Source organism: Microtus ochrogaster, chromosome 19 (genome assembly GCF_000317375.1).
Source record: "Microtus ochrogaster isolate Prairie Vole_2 chromosome 19, MicOch1.0, whole genome shotgun sequence".
Lineage (NCBI taxonomy): Eukaryota > Metazoa > Chordata > Mammalia > Rodentia > Cricetidae > Microtus > Microtus ochrogaster.
The window spans coordinates 52,356,319-52,382,693 of NC_022021.1; the positions used below are offsets into that span (position 1 = coordinate 52,356,319).

Consider the following 26,375-nt stretch of genomic DNA (forward strand, 5'->3'; position numbering starts at 1 on the left):
CTGAGAAAGGGGCTTCTTGGCGACACCTTTGTTGTTCCCTTGGTGGTTTTTTATTTGGGAATGTACAAGATATCAGGATGCTCAGTTCTAAGAACCCACAGCAACTTCAGCCTCCACTTAACACAACCAAGGCCTTTTTGTCTCCCTGGACAATAGCCGCCCTTTCCTGTCGCCAGGTACCACCAACCCCCACGGAGACACCGCCCTGGTACCCAGCGCAGAGTAGACTAAATATCACATTGTAGTTTTACTTCTGGATGGTCATGGAGTCCCTGCGCCCACCCTGGCCAGGTTACTGCACCTCAGTAGACCCACCATCCTCAACTACATTTGCAGACACTAGTGACCACGTCCACAGTGGCTAACTGTTGGAGAACAAGCAATCGGGGGTGGATGAGGGAGGCAGTCTCACTATGTATAGTCCAGGGTGGTCTTGAATTGTAGGCCTCCCATACCTATCTAAACCAGCTGACTTTTGTTTTGGCTTTTTTTTTTTCCCATTTTGTTTACAAATGCTTTCCCATCTCTATAAGCTTCATACATGTAGCATAGCCTTATATATGTAGCACTGCCATGGAGAACCCTGCTATCTAAGGCTTGGTCCCTCAGCTAGATGGAGTGGTATTGACTCCTCTGCTTAACATTCTCATAGTAGTGGGTGCTTGGCCCCTACCATGAGTTTATTGGGACTTCTACCTGCCCTGAATTTCTAAAACATAACGTTCTGACTTGCTTGGCAGGATCTCCCCACTTCTAGGTGTTCAGCTGAACCATGGCCCAAGGTGTCATTAGGGATTTCCTGTGTGATGTCTCTCGTCCTGAATGCTGCATTCTGAGTAACCAGCTGGGTGGCCATGATTCCTGCTCAGTCCCTCTGCTGCGTGTGAGTGATGGAGCCATACATGTGTACCATCCCCGCATCCATGACGTAAGGGTGGCACACGCTAGTCTTTTGGTATTCAGGAGCATGTGTGTGATTTCTACCTGTGAAGTGACCAGCAGCTGCCTTCTGAGGGCTGATAATACCCAGGTCTCCTATGTATGTGAGAACTCACGGGAGATAATCACACTCAGATCTCCAGGAGTTCCATAGAATTTAGTGTTTAAGGAGAGAGAGGATAAAGTGTTGCTTCTCAGCAGTCTGCATAAGCTGTGGCCATGGTGGATATGGTGCCAGTGTTCCTGTTCAATGAGCTGAATTCTAGGTTTAGGGTTCTGATTTTCCTTAGACCAGTCCAAATATATATCTTAGAAGAATTACTATGGAGTTGTGAACATCAACCAACATTAGCCAAGGTGGTTCTACAGCACTCAGCCTTCATAACGCGTACCTGTCATCTTTACCAGTAGCTACAAGGTATGGACTGACCACAGTGCTCAGAAAAGTGTGTTTTAATACAAGGTATGGCATGTTACAGAATGCACTATTTCATATATGCTAAGAAGGCATAATGCCACCTGTACAAACTCACGAGAGGTAAAAATTGCCTTTACAGGATCCTGTTCTGGTGGAGACAAAAGACCATGGCTTGTTAAGGTTCCCACACCCTTGCAACCCTCGTAGAAGGGACACTTAGGTCAATTGGCTATGCCACAAGAATGAGCACAGCCTAGGTCTGTGTCTTCTCTGCATCCACCTGGGATGCTGGAAGCTCTGGAGACCAAGCCTCGTGCTGCCCGCTGAACACCACCCTGCCCCTCTGCTCACTCATGCCCCCTCCACATCTGCTGATACCCTGACCTCTTTGCTTTCTTTGCTTGACATCATGTGTGAAACTAAGGACGTGGTGCACTGAAGAACCACTTGGCAAGCCCAGCCTGCGGACTTTATAATGAATAAACCCCACAGAACGCTTCCATCTCCACTGGCTCCTGGCCTTGTTCCAGGAACAATGCAGGGCACCCAAAGGTCAAAGGATACGAAGAGTGTCTAGGTGCAGTGTCTCGAACATCCCAGGACCACGGGGTGCAGCAAAAGTAAGAGCTGATGCTTTTCTGTCCTCACGTGTGGGCTGTCTGAATCACACAGGAGCACTTGTTACTGGGAGTCATCAGCTGCATCAAATGTGCTGGTATCCAAATGGCATGGAGAAAGGAAGGCTCTGTCCATAAATATCCAGCCTGGTGCCATCTCGACATCTGCAGCTGGGTGTTGGGCCAGGGAATGCTGTACTCTCTTCTGGGCACATGCCAGCACCTGCTCTATGTCCCTGAGGGCATGTGGGCAGAGTACTGGTTTGGGTGCTAGGATGGGTGGAAGTGGTGGTGGTGATGGTGGTGGTGGTGTTCATGGTGATGGTGGTGTTCATGCCTCTGGATCACAGGCACCATGTAGCCCTCAGGCCCCAGCATAGGAGGCAGGTCCCGAACCGCTTCATGCTCCACCATGGTCGGCTGGCCATGTCCCTTGAGTGGCGAGTGGCCTTCTCTGCCCTTCTGCCGGTACCGCTTGTGACCATAGGGCTGTGTTGGGGGCTGTGGTGGAGGCTGTGGAAGGTGGTGGCCATCCTGAGCACCCTGGGACAGTGGGACAGCCTGCAGGCAATAGCTGAGTGTTTTCCCTGGCTTGCTGCTGCCTGTTGCCCCAAGAGGTTTTCCTGGACCCTTGGGTGACCTGAGGAACTGCTTCTCCTGCCCCTTGAGCCGGGGTTGTGCAGACAGGGCCCGGACAGCAGACTCATTAGTTGGTACGACATGGTCAGCCAGGACCTGGGACCTGCGGTGGTGTACAGCGTGGGCATCCGACTCCTGTGATCGGGACCTGCTTGGAATGTGTGTGGCCCTGCCGTGATGATCTTGCCTGGCCTGCTCAGGTGGTGACCCTGGGGACAAGACACAGTGGTGGCCCAGAGTAAGGCTTAGGACACATGTCATACCTGCACTGTGGGTTTGCAACAGAAGTGACCTGCTGACTGGTTGACCAGATGCCCCAAGCTCAGTACCAGATCTATCTTACATTCCAGATGGGAGTCAGCCCCACATTAAGGACCCTGGCAACTTGCTTCCCGGTTCAGCTGGCCCTCTATCCCTGTTGTGGGTCCTATTAGTAAAGATTCTCTACTGGCATAGTCAGGGCTCTGTCTAGGACATGAGGGGACATCAGAAAGTTGTGTCCTATTAAGGGACACTCCAGTGAAGGACCAGAATTAATTCATTAATATGTCCCCCTTCCCTCTCTCCATAACACACCCAGAGGAAAGGAGGAGGAAGAGGGGAGAGAGGAGAGAGAGAACAGACTTCCAGAATAACCTGGTTGCAGCTTCATGAAATACTTGACCCTTAAGGTTGGCCCTGCGCAGTGCCCTCAGTACAGGGGGGCTACTTGTGATCAAACTCCCCAGTAAACTCTTTGGATCCCCGTCTGCCTCTTCAGATGCCCTTATCAGAGAACTGAAGCTCTAGAACTAAGCACACAGAGCCAGCCCCTCCCAGGTGAGGATCAGCTTCAATCAGGGACCTCTAGCCCAGGTTATCTGGAACAGATTGGAGGGACTTATCAGAGAATCTGTCACAAGTGGACCCCAGAAATGCCTAGTGGGAATGGGTGCTAGTGGGGGACTTGCCAGGCTGCAGCTCATGAATCTAAAGGCTACAGGAGGCACAGCATCAGAAAGGAACATTGAGTAGAGCAGTACAAGTGTCTGCAGTACTGGCTGGTCCGCCTCTTCTACACAAGCTTGCAATCCTGGAAGGCTCCGGAGCTTTCCAACCCTGGAAAACTCCATTTTCCCTAAGCCAAGGCATGCCTCATATACACACCTGGATGTTTAACCACCTTGCTTTCCAGGTCCCTGCCAGTGCTGGAGGGTATGAGTTCACATCTATGCAAAGGATGATGGGATGCCCAGGCAGGGTGTGGACACCTGAGACCCGGCACCATTGGAATTCCAGAGCCTACCCCCTGCCTGCCTGCATCTCTAGGGAGGAATCTACACCAAGAGGGCAGATCCGAGGTGGGGTCCTCTGGTACCTACCAGGACCAAACTTAGATGTGTAGTTCTCGATGCCTGCAAGGTCCAGGTAGTGGTTCCTGCGCTCTGTGTTCTCATCCACACAGTAGGGTACTCGTACAGAGCAAGGCTGGGAATCAGCATTGGGCTTCCTGTGTGGAGCAGAGAGGACAGGCCTGAGCTACAGACTGACAGGAGTGCCTACGGAGGTGGACGGTTGTCTAGGAGGTGAAGTGGGGACTTGGACTAGCGCCCACTGTCTAAAGAAGGCAGAAGGGAAGCCGTTGGGTTATATATGTTGTCCAGAGAATTAAGGTTCACAGCTCATTACGGCAGCCTACCAGGACCCAGGATCCCCAGGATCCCACCCCAGGTCACCTCACTGGGGCCACAATGGCCCCTGCTTGCTTCCTTTTGCATAGCATGATGCTCAACCTCACCCAGGTACATCACCCTTCACAGCACACAGGGCCTACCTATTTCCCCACGCTTCCTGGCAGAAACTCGGGGAGGCCTGCAGGATGCAACCACCTGACCCCACACTTCACCTGCTGTAGGTAGACAGCCTTCTATCCGCCGCTCGGGGGTCCTCTGTGAGCTCACTCTCTGTTCTGCCACGAGTGGACTCCCGGTCTGAAAGAAAGGTGTTACATTCCTGCCTCACGGTGCATCCATTTGCTCATGCCCTACGTACCTGCTGATCCTTGCTTTGACTCAAGACATTCTTCTGCCTGTCCTTCACCCACTCATTCTCCATGTCGTATGAATCCATCCATCCACTCATTCTGTTTTATTGTCATATTTTATGACACACAGTCACGCCATCACCAATGCTGGCCTTGAACGTTTAACCCTGTTGCACCCCGAGTGCTTGGGATGGAGGTCTACACTACTCTGCCCTTTGTTAATGAATTACTTTTCTTGCTCATCCATCCACTCATTGAGCACACAGTTTTGTCCACTGCCAGGTACCAGGTCCTGCTTTGGACATTGCCGAAACAAAATTTTTGAGTTAAAGCAGATAGGGTACTTGAATAATGCAGGGGTCAGTGGTGGAGAGGTAAGTGCTACGGGGAAGAGCAAGTGTGAAGCATAAATCAGGTGATTGTAGGAGCGGCCCACCCTGTACAGGCCTGTCTGAGGGGCAGTGCTTATAGAGATGGTGACATCTGAACAGGAAGGCTCCTGGCATAGACCCCTCACCTTGGCCAGTAGGACATTCCTTTCTCTTGCTGGAGGGCTCAGGACTGACAGTAAGCTTCACTCGCAGGGTCTTGCTGCTGCCCGAGGAATGATTGACAGAGGCATCAACAACCTCATAGATGGTGTGCATCAGGCTGGACATGTCCTGGGACCAACATGACAGATTTCAAGAGACCTTTACCAAGCATGTATTCACCACCTAGCTACAGCAGGCACCTTGGGTCCACTTACTCCCCATCAGAGACTGCCTTACCTTATGCCCAGAATTGCCCCAGGATGTCATGCCTTGCTTAAAGGTAGCCCTGCTGTCTGTCTTTGAAGCCATATCTTTTACATTCAAAAAAAAAAAAGCTTTCCAGCATCAATGTCACATGCAGATGCTTCCTCTACCCTCCTGGACACAGCTCAATGGAGCAGGGACACTCCAAGAACTCAGGCTGCCCCGTGAAGGGTTGTTCACCCAGGCTTGGCCTAGGGACATCACAGCTATAGAGAAAGGCCATACTGGACTTGATGAGATGTGTAGACTTCCAGAGAAAAGAGACAGATACCAGCTATCAGAGGATATGAAAGTTGGTCCCCTATCTGCCTCCCCTTCTATCTCAGGAAAGTCCTAGTCTTTTCCTCCTTCCAAGACTCATTCTGTCTGTCCATCTGACAACTCAGACATCTGTCTACTGAACCGGACCGGTTCCACATCTCAAGAGGCCACACCCCTGACCTGAGCCCCCCATCCTATGGGTGGTTTGACACACGCGGGCACATTACCTCTCTGGTGACTTTCCCACTGTTGTCAAAGTCGTACAGTGTGAATGTCCACTCCTGGCGGTTGTCTTCTTCCACGGAGACATCACACTGGAGGGCCTGTAGGTGTGGTATGCAGGGATAGGAGACAAGGAAGCCAGCTGTGAGTCTTCCTAGTTTCCAGCCAGGACAAAGAAGCTGAACGGCAATTGGTTTGCAACCCTCCGTCCCTGTCCTTGCCCAGCTCCACCCCCACCCCAGTGATGTACTAACTAACTCTATGCCTCATGACTCCGTTTCTCCCCTGTGATATCTGTCCCTGTGCATGCAAATACTCAGGATCATTTTGAGTAAGAGGAATTAGAACCAAGTGTTCTTGCTCCCTTGCCTGTGGGGTAGGAGATTCTGCTGTTATTCCCCGTCCATTAGTGCTGGATGACATTACATATGGAGACCCATCTGCCCAGCATGGCCAGGTCCACAGCAATACCATGCAGCCCACCAGAGTGGCACATTTTAGTCCTGCTTTAAGGTCTCAGGGAGGCTATGGAGACCACAGGGCTGGAATGTCCATGATTCCCCATTTAGGCCACCACTATTCATCCTGGCCCCTAGAGACCCCTCCTCAGGGGAGAGGACTTACATCAATGTTCAAGTGCTTCTTGTTGACTCTTAACGGGCCCTCATGGGTGGCTGCCTTCTCCCCATCGTCCACGCTGAAGAGCTGCCCCTGGCCCTCATGGCCCTCAGACTTCTCAGGGGGCAGCACAACTGAGGGAACAGGAGGAGGTAAGGCAGGGGCTTGTCCCATGTGAGTAGCATGAGGACAGGGGAAATGGGTTGACTATGTCCGCTCTCTTCTGTTCTACCAGGCCCTGAGCTAAGGATGCTCCTGTAGAATAGGAAAGTAGAACGTAGAGAGAGGCCTCACCTGGGTTGGCCTCAACCTGGTAAGCCCTTGCTGCACATGTATCCCATAGTGAGCAATCTGTCTCCTCTAGGCTAACACTGTACAGATGGGGTAGGAGAAGGACCTTCAAGATCGTAAGAGTGATCTCCAATCCAGAGTCCTCACCAGACTTTTCTCCCCATGCTCATGGTCATTTTCCAACACCTTCAATTCGGAACCCACTTATAAGGACACGTGGGCTATCTGATGGCCAAGCGGTCTTGTCTCCCCTGACTCCCTGAATGCTGGGTTCCCATCATCCCTGGGTCTCAAGCTGTTTGTTCAGGGGAGAGGCCCAGGGCCATTAGTCAGGTGTCTGTCCAGATTTGAGCTAAGGATACAGGACTTGACTTTTAGCAGGCAGATCTGGGAGCCCCTCTGGGCTTCAGCTGCTGTCTGAAGGTGCTCTGTGGGCTGGTCCTTTGCACCTACTAGCAGACTGGACGAACTTACCACATTTCTGTGTGGGGTGACTCTACCAAAGATGCACACATGATAGTGACTCAGATGGGGTTCATATGACCATGAGGCTCAGCAGAGGAAGACAAGTCACAAGTGGCATGTTTAAGACTTCTCTGCCACTCCACACTGTATTAACTAATCATGTTAGCTCAGAATTCAAGAGTGTTATCCCATGAAGCCCAGCCTCCCTGTTCAGTCCTAGAACTACAAACACTAAGTGAACAAGTGTGTGGGGATACTGTGGTTCAACATTTTGCTGCTTCCACTGATTGATCTGAGCTGCCTGCCTGGTAGAGTAGAAACCAACTGATCCTGGCTCTTGTATGCCAGTATTGAGGGTTCTGTGGTGTGAGCCTTAAGGTCAGGGTGAAGTCTGGAGCATTTACTGTAGCTGGACTCACCTTCTAGAGAGCCTGTGTCCTCCCAGAAAGGCCCCTCCTTGGGATCCCCATTGGGCAGCTCCTACAAAAGAGCAGGGCAACATGACCATGAGGCTCAGAGTCAAGACAACAGATTGGAGCTCTTGAGGCCGTCGAGACCTGAATAGACGCCAGCATCAGACCTGGAGAGGCCTCTCAATCTGTAGGCCCCCATACACCATATCCCAGCTTCATACAACAGAACACACAAGGACCATGTGCTGGAGTCTTTTCCAGAACTGAGCCTCATTGTCTGCGAGCAAAGCCCACTGTCCAAAGTGAGAACTTGGGACCTCCCTGTAGCTCAGCCCTAACACAGTCAACTCCCAAATAGAAGGCTTGAGACCAAGAACCCTACCTGGTATTAAAGCTGCCCCTATGGTACCCATGGAATCAACTCAGGATGGCATTCACTGGAGCTGCAGAGGGGCCGCTGTCTCCTCCAGTCCTGGACTGAGGAGCAAGGTTGGCTGCCAAGAAACTCCCTTGGCCCACAGCTGATCTCAAGACCAGTTATGGAAAAATGGGAAGGACTTCAAACACATCCAGGCGATGTTTAAGCCAAGAAAACTCTGCAGAACAAAAGCTCACATGGTTCTTGTAAATAATCCACAGAAGCAAAGGCTACAAGAAAGGAAATATAAAATGTTCCATGGAAGCCATCTGTAATCAAAGGGCCCTTCGTGGTGGGGGAACTTGCAGCCCCCAGCTCCGCTCTCAGGGCCCCCAGGAGCATTTCCCACCAGTTTCCTGGCATTTATGTTTGACTCCAGGTGGCTTCAAAGCTTTGAGAGGCCTCAAGTAGATGGGAAGCTAAGACCCATCCAATCGGCCAGATGACAGTGTCCCTAGGGGTAACATGGGCCAAAGGATGCTTTTGGTTTGTAGCTGGAGGCAGAAGAAAGACAAGGTTCCCCAATTTTATATCTCATCCAGAAAACTGAGTATTCCAGGTACAGTTTTGCACATTCTTACTCTGTCAGTGACCACAGGAACCAAGAAATACCTCTCACCCTATTCCTTACTGTGGCAAATGTGGGATGCCTGGCAGGCTGCCTAGCACCACCTTGTGGGTTCTGCAGGACACAGGTCTCAAACTCTGGCAGAGCATATGCAAAAACCTGATGCCTTGTGATGGAGTGGGGAGAGCATTCTGCCTCTAGTAGCAAACGACAATAGCCATGAAAAGGCCCAAGCCTGAGTAAACAGGCTGACTGTGGTGCAGAATGTGTGGAAGAGGAAACGCTCAGGTGCGAGGGACAGAAACAGGAGAACAGCTGCATTCTGGGTACCAGCTATGGGAGGTTGGTGAGGACAAACCCAGTGTTGGGCTCCTGAGCCCCAGACTGCAACAGGGGGAAGAGGGAGGAGCTCCTCCCTAGGTTTTTTTGGCTGTGCAACTGATTTTGGGAAGCACAGCATTTGAGGAGCCCTCATGTCAGGAGATCAAAATGGTCAAGGGTGAATGACTAGGACCAGGAAGTAGAGGAGACCCTGCTCATATCTGCATCTCATAAATACCTCAACCGTCTCTCTGGACCTCCCAGTTCATGGGAACCATTAGGGAGAGGCTCCCTATATAGCTTGTTCTTAGGATGTCATTTAGGGGATTACACTGGAGATCGTCTTAATGGGAAAACCTCATAATTAAAAAGTCCCCTCTCTAGCTGTGTGTGGTAGCGTTCACCCGTTATCCCACCACTTGGGAGACAGAGGTTCTCTGAGTTTGAGGCCAGCATGCCCTACTTAGCAAGTCTCAGGACAGCCGGGAGTACACAGTAAGACCCCTCCTTAAAAAGGTGTAGGCGTCCTCATTCACTGACCGAATAGCCACAGACTCAAGGCTCAGAAGATCTGATTTTACTGAAGTGCAAGGAGTTTTACAGTGCACAGTGCCATGTCCTTCTGAGACTGAAGACCCAAGCCTAGAGGGACAAGGGCCAGTTCACCCCAGGTGACATAAGAGGAAATCATAGCAACTTGTAAAGCTTTAGTTCCAGCTCCCTGTGAGGCAGAGAATCTAAGGACATGGACCTCCCAGACTCAGCTTTATCCTGGATGGATCCAGGGTCCTGTGTCTGACAGCAAATCCTGAGGTTGTATATTACTGCCGGTAAAATGCAGTTATTCAGGGAAACCCAAGCTGGCTGATGCCAGGAAGAGGGTTGGAGACTCTAGTCACCGTTAAATGATGGGGGCAAGGGCAGGTGGGACAGACACCAAGATGGGCATCTCCTGATCACCTGCACCTGCCTCCAGGATGGGCCTATAAAGTGGTACAAGTGAGATCAGAGAGGATCCCCAAGATTCTCGGTCCCTTCCCCCCCCATGGAACTCCAGGGCTATTCGCTCTTGGTCACAGCTTGAATCCTTCAACAGATAAATCTCATCTCACTGAGAAATAGGTGGGTACAACACCCCAAGATAGAGATACAGCTGAAGGCTAGAGCCTAGGGGTGCTAGTCTCTGATTTACTATAACAGCATCCCATTCTTTATCCTGAGTGCCAGGCTGTGGAGCTTTGCACGGACTTTAAAACAATCACTGGTAGATGGAGAAACAAGGAGACTGAATTCAGAGAGAGCTGGGATGGGTCTAGTGGAAGACAGCTTGCGTGGGATGCACTGCTCTAGGTACAGAGCCCAGCACAGCAAGGAAAGAAGAAAAAAGATCCTACACAAATTCTAGGCTGGTCTCCTGGGACATTCCTGAGGCTACGATAATAGGACAGGGTTGCTATAATTGACCAAGGCCACACCATGTGGGCAGGGCCACTGCAGCAGACTGTCAGCATACACCAAACCCCAGAACATAGAGGATTTTAAGCACTAGCCCAGGGGTGGCTGCAGAGGCCCTGGATCAAAGAAGAAAATGAATGTTTGTGGGGTAATTCGGGCCTCTGCCTGGTGATTTAGGTCAAATCTGTCCTGCCTACATAGAAATGCCCTTTAATCTGAGCTGCTTAGTTAAATAGAAGAGCCAAGGGCTCTTTTAATTACATCATATAAAACCTGTGCCAGGCCACTGGCCAGAAATGGAGCCTCCCTCCCCAATACAGCCAAGTCAGAGGCAGACCATACCTACCCCTGTTGTGACGGAGTCTGGGGACCTGAGAGTGACATTCTCATTCACTTCGGTTCCTCTACCAGACCCTCCTTGCTTTGGCCTCTGAAGCCATTCCTCTCAGGTCCAGCGTTACATCTCTTTAAACTCTAGTTGCTAGACACTGATTTCTGGCCCTGCCCGGGTCAGTATGGACCCCAGATGCCTGATGAAACTCCAGTTTAGCATTCTGCACATCTCTGCAGCGTCTGACCCAGGGACACCTGCTGGCTGCCCTTAAAACATCACCATCTTATGCTCCAGTCGCTGATGGGTGCTCTCCTAGCCACTGGGGACCAGTGAGGTGATGGTGGGGCCCACGCCACAGTGGGAACATGGCCTATAAAGAAGGTGGAAAGCATCGATGTTGTGTTCGGGATTAACTTGCCCTGCTGGCTACATTCATTAATAGTCCACATCCTACAAACACCCATTTACTCACACCCCAAAATGAGGGGCTCACAGTTCTCCACAACCCTTCCTTGTTCCATCATCCCAATTCAGGAGGTAAGAGGCCCCGGGCTGGTTCAGGTCACAAGTCTACAAACATTCCCTATCATTGCCGCTTGGTGGCAGCAACGAGTGGGGGAAGTTTTCAGACAAACCCAGAATCCTAGTTCTCTAAGTCAGCAGGCAACTTGTCCTGAGGTCAGCACACAGCAGAATCAGAGATGGTGGTGTACACCTGTCCTTGAAAGAGGGTCATGTTCCTGGATCATATCACCTGCTAGAACCTGCAGAGCCTCAGTGTCTTCCAAATGCCCACTCAACATAGGCAGCTCTGAGAATAAGCACAGGGCAGATGGGCCTCGGGATAATCATGTGCTCGCTCTCACTGCCTGAAGTGTCCCCCAGACTCAGACACACGAGAACACTGTCTTCACCTGGGCCTCATGCGAGGGTCGGGCGAGTGTAGCTGTCAGTCACAAATCACCTGACTGACTCTTCAGGGTATACCACGGGGATGCTGGAGGCTTACAAACAGACCAGAGACTGGCACCAAGAGATAAAGTTCCTTTAAACCTGTCTCAGAGTTTCTAGAAACCAAGCTTCTCTCTTCTGGAAAGAGGATGATATGGAGAAGGGGCACCTGCTAGACGTCTGGGCTCCCAGGGCAGCTGTGTGAAAGCCAGAAATGCTGGTGGACACACACAGGTTCTTGATGAAAGGAATGGGAATGGATTCTTTCAAGGAGGTCAGAACCCTCCTTAGGCTCCTCTATAGGATTCCTTTTTAATGGGTTGTTAAGACAGGGCCTCTGTGGGCTGGACAGTATCTACTGCTGGCCTTCCTGTCTCTGCGTCCCAAGTGCTGAAATTATAGGCATGTGTCACCACACCCAGCTTCTGAGAATTTTCTTTCTCTAGAGGGCAAATATTTACTCCTGTCTAGAGAACTATCTGGGTGACTAGTCCAAGAGATAAGCCCACATCTTCCTTCCTGAAGCCAGGTCCAAGGACTTCCGCCGTCAGAAGAATCCAGGCTCAGGTAGAGTAAGTCATGCCTCTAGTAGAGGGATGGGCAGTGACAGCTCCCACAGAATCCATTCTCTGTGACTAAGTCCACATCTCCGCTTGGTCCACAACCTTTAGGCTTGTGGAAGCACTGGCTCCACCTATCACTTTCAAGGTCGATGTTGTGTGCCCCCTCAAACACAGACTAGGATGAATGGCCAGACCTTGTCAAATGTCTCAGAGATGGGGTGAGGTTGTGGGGTGGGACACGCGAGAGACAGATAGTGAGATAAAAAAAAAATACAGAGGCAAAACCAGGCAGGGTTGGGAAGAGAAACAAGGGAGAGGAGACAGAAGGTGAGGCCACTGTGCAGAGCTGTGCCCAACAGGACAGCTGGCACCACAGGGCCTCTGTGAAGGGTGTGTGGTCTAGAACACATGGTTGCCAAGTACTAGGATGTCTGTTCACTCCAACATTAGCTCCTGGCCATCAGAAAAATTACCCACATTAACCTTCTAGTTCCTGGCAGACCCCTGCAGCCATTCTACCCAGCCACAGAACTCTCCAGCAACATGACAGGCCACCAGGATGACCTTTGGGTGTAGCATTCCCACAGCATTTGGGGAAGTTTGCAGTGTCAGTCCTGGTCACTCTAAGACTGGTGCTGGGGGTGAGCTCAGGCTAGAATCGCCTGCTGGTGTGAAGACAGAGCTGTAGGACTTATGTGAGAGTCACAGCATGTCTGTGGGGGCAGAGGGTGGAGGGGTACATGACAGCAGCCAGTAGTATCCTCAAGTGTATGCAGCAAGCACCTGAAGGCCTGCAGGAGAGCCCAGGGAGCCAGAACACCTGGGCTCCTGCTTGGAGGATGCTGATGCCACGTGGGGGATTAATGTGGGCATCCCTCAGGCATCTCGAGTTCAGGGCATCACCCATGGGTCAGCCCTGAAGGACACGACTGAAGCCAGGGCCGTCACAGTGCCAGAGCCAGCAGGGTCAAGAGGGAAATGAAGGAAGAGGCTGCAGGAGAGGTACCAGTGGAGTAAGGATTAGGGAGAAGCAGGAGACAGGAGGCGACAGAGGAGAAAGTAGGCTGTAGACACCCTTAGAGCCGGGAAGCTGTGGACCCCGGGTGACGATGGCTTTGAAAGTCCTCAAATGCAGGGACCTTGTTCCTCAAATAGGTTTCCAGGTGTGGCATCTAGCCCTAGGCTCTAGGAACAGTGTTTTCTTAGGAAAAGGTGAGGGGGCCACTCTGCCTGCCGCCAGGGGCTGGAATTTCACTTCCAGGTGCCAGCCCGTTCGTCTGTCTGGAAACGCTTGGCCAGCTTTGAAGTCCCGTCTCAGTTTCAGGCAGCTAAACAGTTTCAGATGTGACAATCTAGTTTTATGGGCTTAATAATTCCGACACATGTGCAGTAGGGGCCCAGCAGTTCCTGCGGTGCCTGGCAGTCCCCTGCAGGGGCTGAGGGCCATGAGGTCCTGAGTGCCTGAATCCAAAATAGGATGTCTAAGGACAATGACTCCAAAGCCACCACAGGAAGAGAACACAGCAAGTGCATGTTAGCGTCTTGCTTTCTTCTAAGATCTGCAGTGTGTTTTTGCTCTACACATTTTTTTAATTGGGGGGATTGGACCATTTTCATCAGGAATTTTATGATAACCAAAACCTGGAATTTATAAAAGATGGGTAGCTGGGAGAGTAACGGTTTCCTAAAACACACACACTCATCCTTCACACCAGTATTTTGCCCTCCACCATTTTCTGTCCAGGCCAGAAAATACAAATATTTCCGTCATCCTCTTCCTCCTGTTCCTACCAGCGTCCTATCATTTGACTAATAATAGAAAACATAGCATGGGCCACATTCCCAATACCCACTCACCCCAAAATACACTGACCCCAAAAATGGTCCCCTAAAGGATCCACATTCACTGCAGGATTTGATCAGCCATAGTGTCCTGTGGGGAGCTGACCATCTACTGTCCACAAGCACCAAGGAGCACAGCCCATGGCTAGTTCTCAGGATATATTAGACAGGCAGAAGAGGGTGCCTGAGTCACTGAATGAACACATTACAAGGATGCACTCTGGCCACTTGTAGGAGAAACTTTTGCTACATGAGATGCTACCAGGAAGGCCATACTCAATAAGGGGTCAACAGCTTCCTTTTAAAGTCTGGTGGCCAAAACTATCCCTCACTCACAGAGGATTCAGGTGACTTGTATCATGCACATTAACCCACACATGTGGGAAGCAGAATGCTACTAGCCCCAGGCCTCAGCAAAGAAAGGAGACTCCACATCCTTCCCAGGAATCCATTGCAAACCAAGGCATCCACAGAAACAGAGGGCCCACCTTGAAGTAAAGTGCTTTCTATACACACATTAAATGTATACGTGCATGTGTGTATGAAGCCTGTGTATATTCATGTCTGTACTCACTACATATACACCCTCTTTCTCTTTCACAGACTCACATTCTCACACACACACTTTCTCACACACACACACTCACATACACACACACTCTCACACACTCATACACACACTCTCACACTCTCTCCTCTCTCTCTCTCACACACACACACTCGCCCAGAGAATTAACTAACTTCAGCCATGCTCACTACTCCCCCCGTTTTGTCTTAGACACTGACACTGCTGTTGCTTTAGTCCTTGGTGTTCTGTGGTCGCTTTGCTCTACACCCTGATGATCTGTCTTCAGTTATGCCTGAAACCACAGCCGTCTTTCAACAAGGACGGCCAGGCCTCTCTGATGGTGACCACTCACGGGCCACAGAGGTTGCAGAATCACAAAACAGAACCCAAACTCAGCTCCCTCTGCCTCTGCTTAGATGAAATGGCCTCCGCTCATTTTTAACACAAACCCCACACAGCTTCCACCATCTAGACTGCTACTCAGGAAACCCACTGGATATCTTTGTTTCTTTTCATTCCTATTAAAGCTTTATGTTTCTCATTTCAAAGGCAGATTAATTCCAAAGCTGGAAGAGAACACGCCTGAACCCTAAGTTACTGTTTTTGTTTTACTCTGGAAGATACTGTGTGATGTGGTGTTCTTACCAGAGATAAGCAGGCTAAAAACAGGCACCAGGCCCCTGGGGAGCTCACAACTCAGAAAAAGCAATAAATGGTGTTCATTTTTGTTAAGCGCTCTCTGTGGAAATGTACCCTCACTGGCTCGGCTGCCTGGCTGGGCTGTGGAGATCAAAGGGGGTCTCAGAGCTACGCTATCTGGCAGCAGCTGCATGAAGGCCTTAAAGGGACAAAGGCCAAACCTAGATCCTCCAAACCCGCCCTAAGGAAATTTAGTGGGGTCCCTATGACAAGCTTACATGGTCGCCTCCTAGTTAAGAGTCTGTTTCAGAAATTGGTACTGGCTCGAGGCAGCTGAAGGCTGCGCAGCTGCAGGGAGAGGTGAAAGGAAGGAAGTCCAGGTTTATCCAGACACAGAAGAGCAGACAGCCTGGACACAGCAGGGGCTCCTAGGATATGAATCAGGTCCAAAGGGTCTGGCCAAGCATAGTCTGGCTGCTAGGGCTGGAGGTGGCCAGCGAGAGGTGAGAGCTCTGGCTTGGTTTCTTCATCCACCAAGGCTCTGGTCCCTTGCAGCATGGGCAGAAATATGGTACCCACCATTCCCCTATCTGCTTCCTGAGGAGCCCCAACACACAAACAGGTGCCTGTCTTCCTGTTTTGTGCTAACCTCTGTCCTATAACCTATGCATCACAAGCAAAAGGAACCCTGAGACGAAGTGCAAAGAACCTTATTTCCTGCTTCCTCTCCCCACAGATGAGCTGATGCCCTTTCTGTCAGGATATGAATATGCCAAGCCAGTGGCCAGTTCCTGCTGCCTTGCTATGCCTGGAAGTGATGGGGTCACCATTTCAGTGGTCTACCCACAGACAGCATGCATGACGCTTTTATCCCCGAACATCATTAGATGCCATTGGTTCCTCATGTCAATCATGCCCAGCCACAACTGACACCATCAAGCTACTGCTCAAAACACAGCCAGGGGTCCAAGGATAAAGTGCTAGTAGGCTCTTTTCTCAGAGTCAACACCAGCTGAAACAAGTCTGAAGTAAAGACAGGGTTATATCACCTCCCTGCTCCATAGCCATGGAGTAGGTCCCAGAATCCCCATAAATCCAGCAGTCGGGGGGGGGGGGGAGTGTCATTGCTCCCCTAGAGCTTCCTGTACCCTTCTAGCTGTAATGCCTGTCACAGACACTAAGTAGCCTCCTAGAGCCTCAGAAAGGTTGGTGCACACATCTTTGTTTACTGCAGCTCCTAGGAGGTAGGTGTAGCTAGTTCTCTGTATATACTCCCCCTCCTCCTGGAATTTGCACTGTTTACTCCTGCCTTGGGGCTTCTGCACTGGCAGGGCCCCTGTGACTCTGGACAGCCACCCTTTGTCAAGGCTACCTCCCCTCTGATGTCCCCTCACCATCCTGTCCTGCACCCTCTGAACCATCCAGAAGCCCGTATCTCGAGCTCCTCCTTCAGCCTAGTAATGGCTGAGGTATTGATCAGGGAAGTAACCTCGGGACAGGATAGCAGCTCATGGGTGGGAGGTAGGGGTCAGGAGACTCACACAGGTTAGGTCCAGACTCCAGAACTCACTACAGTGTGATTCAGTGAACTGCCTAACTCTGCTGTGTCTTAGTTGCTTCCTTTCAAAAGAGGTCTTGGGGTAGGAACTGAGTGGTCCTAAGGATAAGCTCTGGCATGTGAGGTCTGTAGCCAGCTGAGCACCCTCTCCTCATTCCTAAGACCTTTCTTCATCTTTTCTCTTCAGATGCCCCCTGATGTGGCTTCTCTCACCTGCTTGGAATACTTTTTGCTTTTACCCCCAAACACTTCCTTACCATGTCCCTATCTCCCCTGAAGTCCACGCAGATCGGGCTGCTAGAAGGTGACCACTGCAGCCGGTATTCTGTTGACAGTGTGTTGTGCCGTCTTTCTAGGCCTCATGCTGGGCCATGTCTACCCTCTGCGGCTCTGCATTCCACTCGAGCTCCACTTGGCTTCACCTTCTTCCACTGCTTGCTTCACCAGTGATCCTTGTAGCCTTCTGGAACCCACTCTTCCCTATGACGCAACTGTGAGCAGCACACACACATGCACATGCACACACGTGTGCACACACACACACACACTTTCCAAGGAATTTGTCAAAGCAAGTGTAAGTGTGCTTCCCTTTTCCCCACTGATCTTTTTCAAAATACAATGTCATCTTCAGATTAAAAGTAGCTCTCCCCAACCCCAGGAAAATGGCTCCAGGACTCCCAGCAAAGGCAAGGCTGGCCTAGAGTTGGCGCAAGCAGAGGCAGCTCCAGCCTAGTAGGTCACTATAGGAGCCCGAGGGCTAATCCTGCCAGTCAACAAGAGAGAGCAGCAAGCTGGAGCCCCAGGGAACACCTGTACAGGGAATGATAAGGACAGGCCAAGTCCAGGGACACCCTACTCATCTGGGAGACTCATGGGCTTGACATCCTGAACTGGGTGAGATATATAGGGGGCTCTGAGCACCCCCAGGAAGGCAAGAACCAGGGTTGCATAGAGCTTAGAGACCCAGTTCCAGTATAGTTGAGGAGCCCAGTCAGCTATGGGAAAGGGGGACTAAGTGGACAGGGGACACTTGAGCAGGGTATTGAAGTCAGCAGTTTTGGGTGAGAAGTCAGGACTTCCCTACCAAGAGCACTAACACCGACAGGATGAGAAGGTAGTGGAAGGGTCTGGCCAGGCCATCTGTACTCTCAATCTCTCTGGGAGAACACTGGAGGGTTCTCAAGTGAGGACTTTGTGCTAGGTCCCTGAGTTGGGAAGGAAAAGGTACCTATTTTTCCAGGTTGGCTATTTCATGCAGGTTCTTCCTCAGAGGCAGAATGAGGTCAGGCTTTCACTTCAAGGAGATACAAATATCTCATTTCCCTTCAGTGTACACACCAACTCTGGAACCCCACATCACAGGTATAAAAGATGCTAGGAGGCCCTGCCAGCCCCCTCCCCCACCGGCAACAATGGCTAGCGGTACCTACAATTCTGAGGACAAGCAGCAGGAAGGGCTGTGCTTCCCAGCACACAGAACATCCTTCACAGAGCTCTAGATACCAATCCACCAGGATGCCTGATGATATGTTAAGATAATCTCCATTTGAATTTATGTATTAAAATATTACATGCTTTTTAGCTTCTCTGATTTCAGGGCTCACAACTAGCTATGGTTAACTGAGAAGATTCTGCAGAACAAAAGTAAAACAAATCCTTCCTTCTGGCTGCAGGGCTTCCCTGCCATCAGGACATTCCAGCTGTGCATGGCAAACAGGATCGAACAGACCCAATTTGTTCAATGTTGGCATGAAGGGCTGCCAGCCGGATGCTGCCAAATCTCCCATCAATGCGAAGAAAGCTGATTACAGCACACACCAGCCAGGCAGGGGGGCGCAGCCTGCTGTGAGGCAGGTTGGGGGGCACTGAGGGCTTTTGATCACTAACAGGCTTAGCTTATCTGTCAGTAGCAGCTCCAGCCAGCCAGTCAGTCTTGCCCAAGCCAGTGCTGTGTTTCCGCCCAGGATGGCCAGAGTATCTAACAGGCCACAGATGTACCTGGTGAGGTAGCCAGCACATGGGATAATTATTCTCACCTGTCATAGGCCTGGGGCAGTAGTCAGGCCATGTTCTAGGCCAGGTTTCAATGTTACCCCTCCAATCTCAGTTAATAAAACAGGATAGAGCCCAAGGATCAGCCTCCAAAGGGTAGTCCAAGAGGAGCCCACAAGCTGTGACCTGTGCTGGATGCTCACAGTGGACAGAGGGCATTTGTGTTTGACCGCCCAATATAACCATAGAAAGCCAACGGAGCAAAGGACTGGGAAGGGGGTGGGGGCTGGGTGGATAACCTTTCCATATACCACCTCAAGTATGAGAAGCCTAATTTAAGTCACATGATCCAATGACCCTGTAGCCAGCCCAGAGCCCCAGGTTTCTCCTGAAGCTATGGCCACTTGGGCCCTACCTACCTCTACTTGCTAGCATGTCTCCCAACTATTTGACAGGTCAAACACATAGACAGTGCCCCAGTGGGCACAGACAGTTCTGTGCAGCATGAGGGCTTATCCCATCCTCTTTCTCACATAACCCAGGACAGATTCTGGGGACCTGCCCTATGTGGTCGCTCTCTGACCACAAAACTCACAAGACACAGAACTGATTTCTCAGAAGTGCTTGGGTTGGAGGGATAGGGGCCTCTTGGGTTCAGACCCTATCTCTTGTAAGAAGAAAAGCCCACCAGGAGGCTAAAACGAGGAGACAGACACAGCAGTAACACTCAGCACACCCTTCCAGGCACAAGTGTCCTGACGTGCTTCCCTGTTTGTCAAGGGCTCAGGCGAGCAGAGCTCCTGCGTGGATGAGCTGAATGGATGAGGGTACGTCCTGCTCAGTGCTGCCCACACTAAGAGCAACCCATAAGCACCCACAGCAGCTCCATCCAATGCCAACCTCACTCTCAGTAATACAGCATATATCCAGGGGTTAACACAAACGAGCTTTCTCCATGAACAGCTCTTTCCTGTGACCTATGGCTCTGTAGGACTTCTCCACCAGCCAGTCAGGAACAGCAGCCTTCATGAGCTGCTGTGGGTCAGCTTCTCCACAGTCCCCTGGGGTGACACAAGCCTGTCCTCATAACCACAGACGTTCTGATACAGGCAACATTCCGAGAGCTCCTCTTGCCTGTAGGAAGAACAGGTCTATGTCCACAGAGTTCAGCTTTCCTAAGAGCAAGGCTTCCTAGCCACATACAGGTGGTTAGCACTGACTTCCTGGGGGACTAGCTTGGGAGAATCTCTGTGGATAGCTTCTGCCAAGCTCCAATGTCCCATTATAGACCCTTACATTTGTCCCCTCATCTCTCCTGAGATGATGAGAAGTATGTGAAGTCAAGGCCACAGGAAACAAGCTAAGCTGAGCTTCAGAGACATGTGGAAGATGCCACAAGACATGGCCACACGGCTAAGTCACAGCATTGTGGATAGAGACAGTTTCCTGCCTCCTGACCATAGTGGAGGGGGTGGGAGAAGAGTCATGTTTTAGTTAGCTGTGGCATTTGGAGCTCCCACTGTTCACTCTGACCAGGATTTTCAATGACCTCTGTGCAGAAGACCAGTGGGCACCCTGGCCTCACTACTTGGGAGTGAGACATGGTCCTGTCATCTACTTATCAAGAAACAGAAACTACAAATCCCTGCCCCCAGACTACAGAGCAAGTCGAGCTGTACCTGGTGCTGGGAAGCATCTGGGTCTGGATAGGTAGCCTGCATATCAAGCTCTTGACAAGCTGTAGCCCTGGGGAAGTTGTCCAGCCTGTTCCTGCACGCGATCTTGGACCACAGTTCTAGGAGAGTGCCCATGAGGCCAGGCCATTTCCCTGTATGTGGCTGGAGCCATGGTTCCTAGTTATACCACCCCTACTGGCCTTACCCAGCTTACCTCAGACCCCTCCCTCCTCACCAGGGCTCCAGGTTGATCAGGACTTCTGGTCAAGAGCGTTAATCTCCCATTGACTATCTCAATGAGGAATAATTACCAGTTAATACTTCTAGGAAGCCAAAATTTTAGCTCCTCTAGCAAGCTGTGGTTTGAAGCTGTTTTAGAAACCTAGACATCACAAGCTACCCAGCTACAACCCTCAGTCCCAGCCGTCTATGAACCACCCCCACCAGTCTAGGTGGCAGTCTGGGGCAAAATGCCCCACATTCTTAGATCCTTGGCCCAGGCACTCTATATGACGCTCCTTGGATGCAGAGGTGGGCACATCCACATCTGTACATCTCTGCTCCCTCTGTGCCTGGCAGGGAGCACTCGAATCCCATGGGAACACGGCTCCAACGACCAATGCACACAGGATTCCCCACTGTAGACATCAGGAATCTGCCCCTCCAGCCTTTGTGGCCTCACATGGTCATGGTCCCAGGGCTCCTGTCATAAGATGGCAGAGTGCTGGCCAATGAGCAAAAGCAGAGCCCAAGTATGCACTTTCAGTGGCAGAGTGCATCACAGCAGCCCCAGAGCCTCCCACAAGTACCAGACTGGGTCAGACACTGAGTGCATGGCATTTGCCTACTTCTTGAGGCCTTAACCCCTGAGATGACTCCAACACTTTCTGCAACACAGGAACATCCCACTGGCCTGTGCCTCCCTTCCCTTCTGTTTAGCGTAGGAAGTAAACTTCAGCCATGTGCCTGAAACATTATTCCAAGCTCCCTCAGGTTGGGTCCGCGGCCCAGTTTTGTCTCCCCTCTCTCAGAGGCATTTTAGGCAAGGTTTCCCGGGGCCTCTGATAGATCATTCTAATTCCCTTGGGTAAGAACCACTCGTCACAGATTATGTGGGGGTTAGTGAGACACCTGCAATTTCGGAAGCAGGGAAGAGGCGGGGATTCAATGCCCCTTGACCATTTGATCTTGGGGAGCCTCAGTGCTCTTTGAAATTCTCCCAGGATTGTCCTTGGTGTTCCTGCATCAAAGTGGGCCCTGGGTCACTATGCACTTCTCTGCCAACTTCTCAAGAGTCAGACTTGGGTCCCAAAAGCCAGACTCAGGGCACAGAGAGAACGAGAGGTAACAATGATGTGCTGTGATGATTGACAGCCAGGCTACCCTCTTCCACCCTGGCACCTCCAGGGCCTCCCTTCCAGCTGTTCCGTGGGTAGTCCAGGGAAATACTGCTTCCTCTTGGGGGCTCTAAAGCTTAGCAGGTGAGGACCCCATCACCTCCCTGGAGCTCCATATCTTCCCTGCAGATGGCTTACAGTCCGTGTGTCATGTTTCTATGTCGGCTGGGAATAGGAAAGTATCTAGGCTGTGACAAAAACATGAGGAGTTTCTCAAAGGCTAACATCTCCCTTTCCCTAGCAGAAGCAGGTAAGCTTTCAGATGAGGTGGCTCCCGCTCCAGGTCAGGGGATGGCCTGGCTACCCCTGCCACAGCAGGACCAGGAGAGCTAAAAGGTTTAGGTCCTCCAGTTGACTCCAGAGAATTCTAGATAGTTAGAAGGAATCAGAGGATAGGTGGACAAGCTTTTCCATTCTGATGAACCTGTAGACAAGGTGATAATGAGGGTTGAGGTTTTTTTGTTTGTTTTGTTTTGTTTTTGTTTTGTTTTGTTTTAACTAGAAGCCAAGGTTTGCACAGCGAATTCAGCCCTGGTCTAGAGTTCAGCCCCCAAAGGCACCACGGGGTCTCACACTGCTCACTCCTATATTTCCCAAGGTTATCTCCTTCTGAAAGGTATGATATGTCAGCACACAGAGAATGGCGGGATAGATGTGGGTGGAGGTAGTGAGTCACACTGTGAGGTTCAAGTTTGCGCAAGATGACCACACACAGCCCTCCACAGGCTAAGCACCCTTGTCCTTTCCTCTTACAACTATAGACAGCTGTAGAATGTCCACAGACAGCCATGGACCCGGCTCTCATGGCCTCCTGAACTCATACAAGCAAATCCCTCGGAATCCAAGTTAAAACTCTACCACTAGAGTGAGCAGAATGCTCCTTCCTCGGGCTAATGGAAATCCGTGTTTAATTCACAACAAAAAAGAGTGACTCTTGTCTTCTGCGCAATTTCCTGTCAGCTTTAGGGGGAGCTGGGGAAATTAAATATAGTCTGGTGGAACAGTGCACACATAAGGAAACTATCCTAAGTGGAGCCCCATGGATGACAACTCATCTACGCTGAGAAAAGCCACCAGCCAATGCTGCCTGAACGACAGCCCCATCAGTCCTGCCTCAAAGCCTGTGACCACAGTAGTTCTGACGTCACACGCTTCTCTCTAAACCATCACTTGGTTATTGCTAACAAACCCATGCCCCTCCCTTTAGATCGCCCCCAGGCAAGGAGCCACATAGGCGCTGCCACACTGCAGAGCTTCTGGAAATAGCAAGGATGGCCACTCACTCAGGGCAGGACGTGGTACCCAAGTGTCTTAGATGTACATAGATGCACAGACCACTGCAGCTCAGTAACAGAGTCGAACGCGAAAGAGCAGATGAGAACCCAGACGAGGAGATACAAGTCCCCCAAAGGTCTATCGCAAGCCTCTGGGAGTTCGTGGTGTGGAAGTTGTGCAGTGATCAGGGCTGGTCTCTTCAAGGTACAGCTCCTGGGAGGACACTAAGTTGGGCAGAACAGTGGACACTGTAAAAAGAAGGATTTGAGAAAGGACACAGACCCAACTCTAACTGTCTCCATTGAACCTTCCAGACAGAAGACACGAGGTGAGGATAGAGTATCTCCCAGACCCGGGGAAGGGCTGCTTAGTACAGCCCAAGCTGCCAGGCACCAGCACAGCAATGTGGCTTCAAGAATTCCTGAGTCCAGTGAGGGTAATGACTGGGCTAGGGCCTCAACTCCAGGTACGACCTGGCCAGGGGCCACAGCTAGATAAGGAAAACCAGGAAACACAGCATTGTTGACTGTAGATACTTAAGTCAGTCCTACTGAGACTCTGCTCTTCCCACCTTAGAAAGGCCTTATCATGAAAGAAGAACAAAGCAAAGAGGAAACAATGCAAGCCAGAATGCGCGCGCACACGTGTGTATACACACACACACACACACACACACACACACACACACACACACAATCCAAGATCGCGGCTTCACTTTAGTAATTCCACAACTACACCAGAAGCACCTGCACTCTCCAGAAAAGATGCTCTGGCCCTCAAACTCCAGAGACACACACTTCCTCGTCAGCTAAATTGTGCCCCTTTCTGAACACCACTGCTCTCAAGTGGAGATTCCAAGGGTATGCTTTCCCATGACATGAACAAGAGTCCCAGGTTCCCAGTGAGAACCAAGAACTCCTCAGCAAATGTAAGTGGTAATAAGATAGACCTGGGCATCACCTTGGATGCCTCAAGCCTGGAATACTGATATCATAGTCCCAGCTGATCCCAATCTCTGCCTCATAGCCTCTTCACCAGCTCCTCCTGACCGAGAAGTGGAGCCATCAATCCACCCCTAACTTAGGGCGTGGGGATTCCAGTACCTCCACGCTGTCCCCCTCTGAGATACTATGCCAGATGCTGGGAAGAGACGGGCTATCCTGGCTCAGGCCAGCCATCTGAGTCATGGTTTCTGTATCTCCCGGTGATAAAAAGGAACGGCTAGGGCACTTCTCCCAGTCCTGGGAGACCCGCGGTTGCGCGCGACCCCGCCCACCACCCGGTCGCTTACCTGCTTGTCCCGTGCGCGATGTTCCACGCCGCCGCCGCCTCCTGCGCGCCGTTCGGTCTCTTCCGCGCCTTTGCGGCCACTCGCATACGCCGACACCACGAAGCTGTCCCCTGTGGCCCACCCACAGACGCGTGGGAAACATGGCACCCACGGAGAAGGAAGGAGACCGTAAGCCCCGCGGGGTGCGCTTCTGCCAAGTCCGCCTCGAGGCGCCCACCCCGTCCCCAGAACCCCGGGACCATGCGCTCCCGCAGACCTATGGCGTGTCCCACCCGAGGGCGCGAGGCAAGCTCGCGCCCCAAGCTCGGAACTCTGCGCATCCGGCCCGGGGGCCGCCTCGCGCCCTGGCTGCGCCGGGGCTTACCTTCGGGGCTCTCTCTCCGCTTGCAGGCTGCTGCAGCTGCGGCGCGGCCGACGGACGCGGGGAAGAGGGAAGGGACAGTGAGTGGCGGAGGCCCCCGCACCCTCCTCCATCGCCACCCTCCCCTCCCGCTCTGGCCCGCACCTCACCGTGCTTGGACTGAAATTTCCCCATGTCGCCGCCGGGCCTGGACCTCCGGCCGCGCTCTCAGGTGCACGTCCGTGGTTCAGAGCCCGGGGCGGGTGGATAGTGCGCGGAGAGCGACTCGTGAAGCCCGGATCCCGGACGGGGCAGTCGGACGAGGCTTGGCCGGGCAGCGGGAGACAGCGGCGCGGGTAGCGGCCGGACTCACTCTGAGAGCGCGCGCCCGCGACAGGGCTTTAACAGCAGCTCGCGCAGCGCCCCCCGCGGCCGCGGCCCAGAACGCACTGGACCCCTGTGCTTTGGGACTTTACTAGGCGGTTGGGAACCAAAACGACTGCACTCTACCGTGTTACACATAACCAAGGAGACACACAGAGGGTACCTATGAGGATAGACAGGGCCTGCAGGGGACTCCGGGTTTCTGATTCTCTGAGGTTTCTTGCGGGAGACATCTTCCACCCCTTTCCAAATGTTGGTCTTGAGATACCAAATTAAAGAGGTTGGTGAGTGTTAGAGTCCTCCTTTGGAAGGGAGAACCCAGGAGTCATCTAGGTCTTAGAAATGCTTCTTAATTACTTTGGCTGGAGAGGGGATAGACCCAGGCTCCGCGAAGGGCGGGCAGAGATAGACCACAGGAAGGTACCTGGAAGAAAGGGAGAGCAGGTAGGACCAAACTGTCCTGGTCTGCTGGACTGGATCCTTTTCCCTTCCTTCCCGAATGTCTGCCTAACTTTGGCGTCTTTCAATTCCACGTTGATGAAGGATCAGCTGGGCCCATCAGCTTGAACTGGCTCTGCACGCTCTTCTTTGACTTTGACTGGGGCAGGGTCCTTGCTAGTCCTTAGTTGGTTCACCTGGCTCTAACCAGCCCCTCCCTGACTGGCTAAACTCTGAAACCTGTCTCTCTATCTCCTCCTGCAGCTTCTCTCTTGGAGGGGATCACCCACTCTTGTTCTTTGGCCTGCTTAACTTCAGAGAGACCTTTCTCCCTTCTTTCTTGAGCCCCAGCTTGTTCTGATGATACTTCTCTGGTTCCCTACAGAGCCCTGTCTTCTTTAACACAATGGCTTCAAGAACAAATGCATCATTTTCTCTGTATGCCATGCCTGGTACATGCCTCTGTTCTTTTCAGCTTTCTTGAGATGTGGTTCACACCCCCGACCACTCTCCCACTCAAGATCCAGTGACCATTAGTCTGTTCATAGGTGTGACAGCACAGTCTAGAATGTCTGACTTCTAGAGTAATTTATCTTTAGCACCTACTTCCTCCAAAGAACCCCATTCCCAGGAAACAATAAGCCCCCTCTCCCCCTTTCTCT

At 51.6% G+C, this 26,375-nt stretch overlaps 1 protein-coding gene across 1 annotated transcript; it reads right to left on the bottom strand.

Annotated features, from left to right (window-relative positions):
• Positions 1 to 1,377: 1,377 nt before the first annotated feature.
• Nkd2 (naked cuticle homolog 2) lies at positions 1,378 to 25,225 on the bottom strand. The gene is made up of 10 exons (XM_005356717.3): positions 25,062 to 25,225; positions 24,916 to 24,951; positions 24,552 to 24,661; positions 7,710 to 7,770; positions 6,541 to 6,668; positions 5,922 to 6,017; positions 5,154 to 5,298; positions 4,499 to 4,583; positions 3,975 to 4,102; positions 1,378 to 2,822 (listed from the first exon to the last, which is right to left on the bottom strand). The coding sequence occupies exons 1-10, from the start codon at positions 25,084 to 25,086 to the stop codon at positions 2,245 to 2,247; spliced, it is 1,392 nt and encodes a 463-aa protein (XP_005356774.1). The 5' UTR covers positions 25,087 to 25,225; the 3' UTR covers positions 1,378 to 2,244.
• Between the last annotated feature and the right edge of the window lie 1,150 nt (positions 25,226 to 26,375).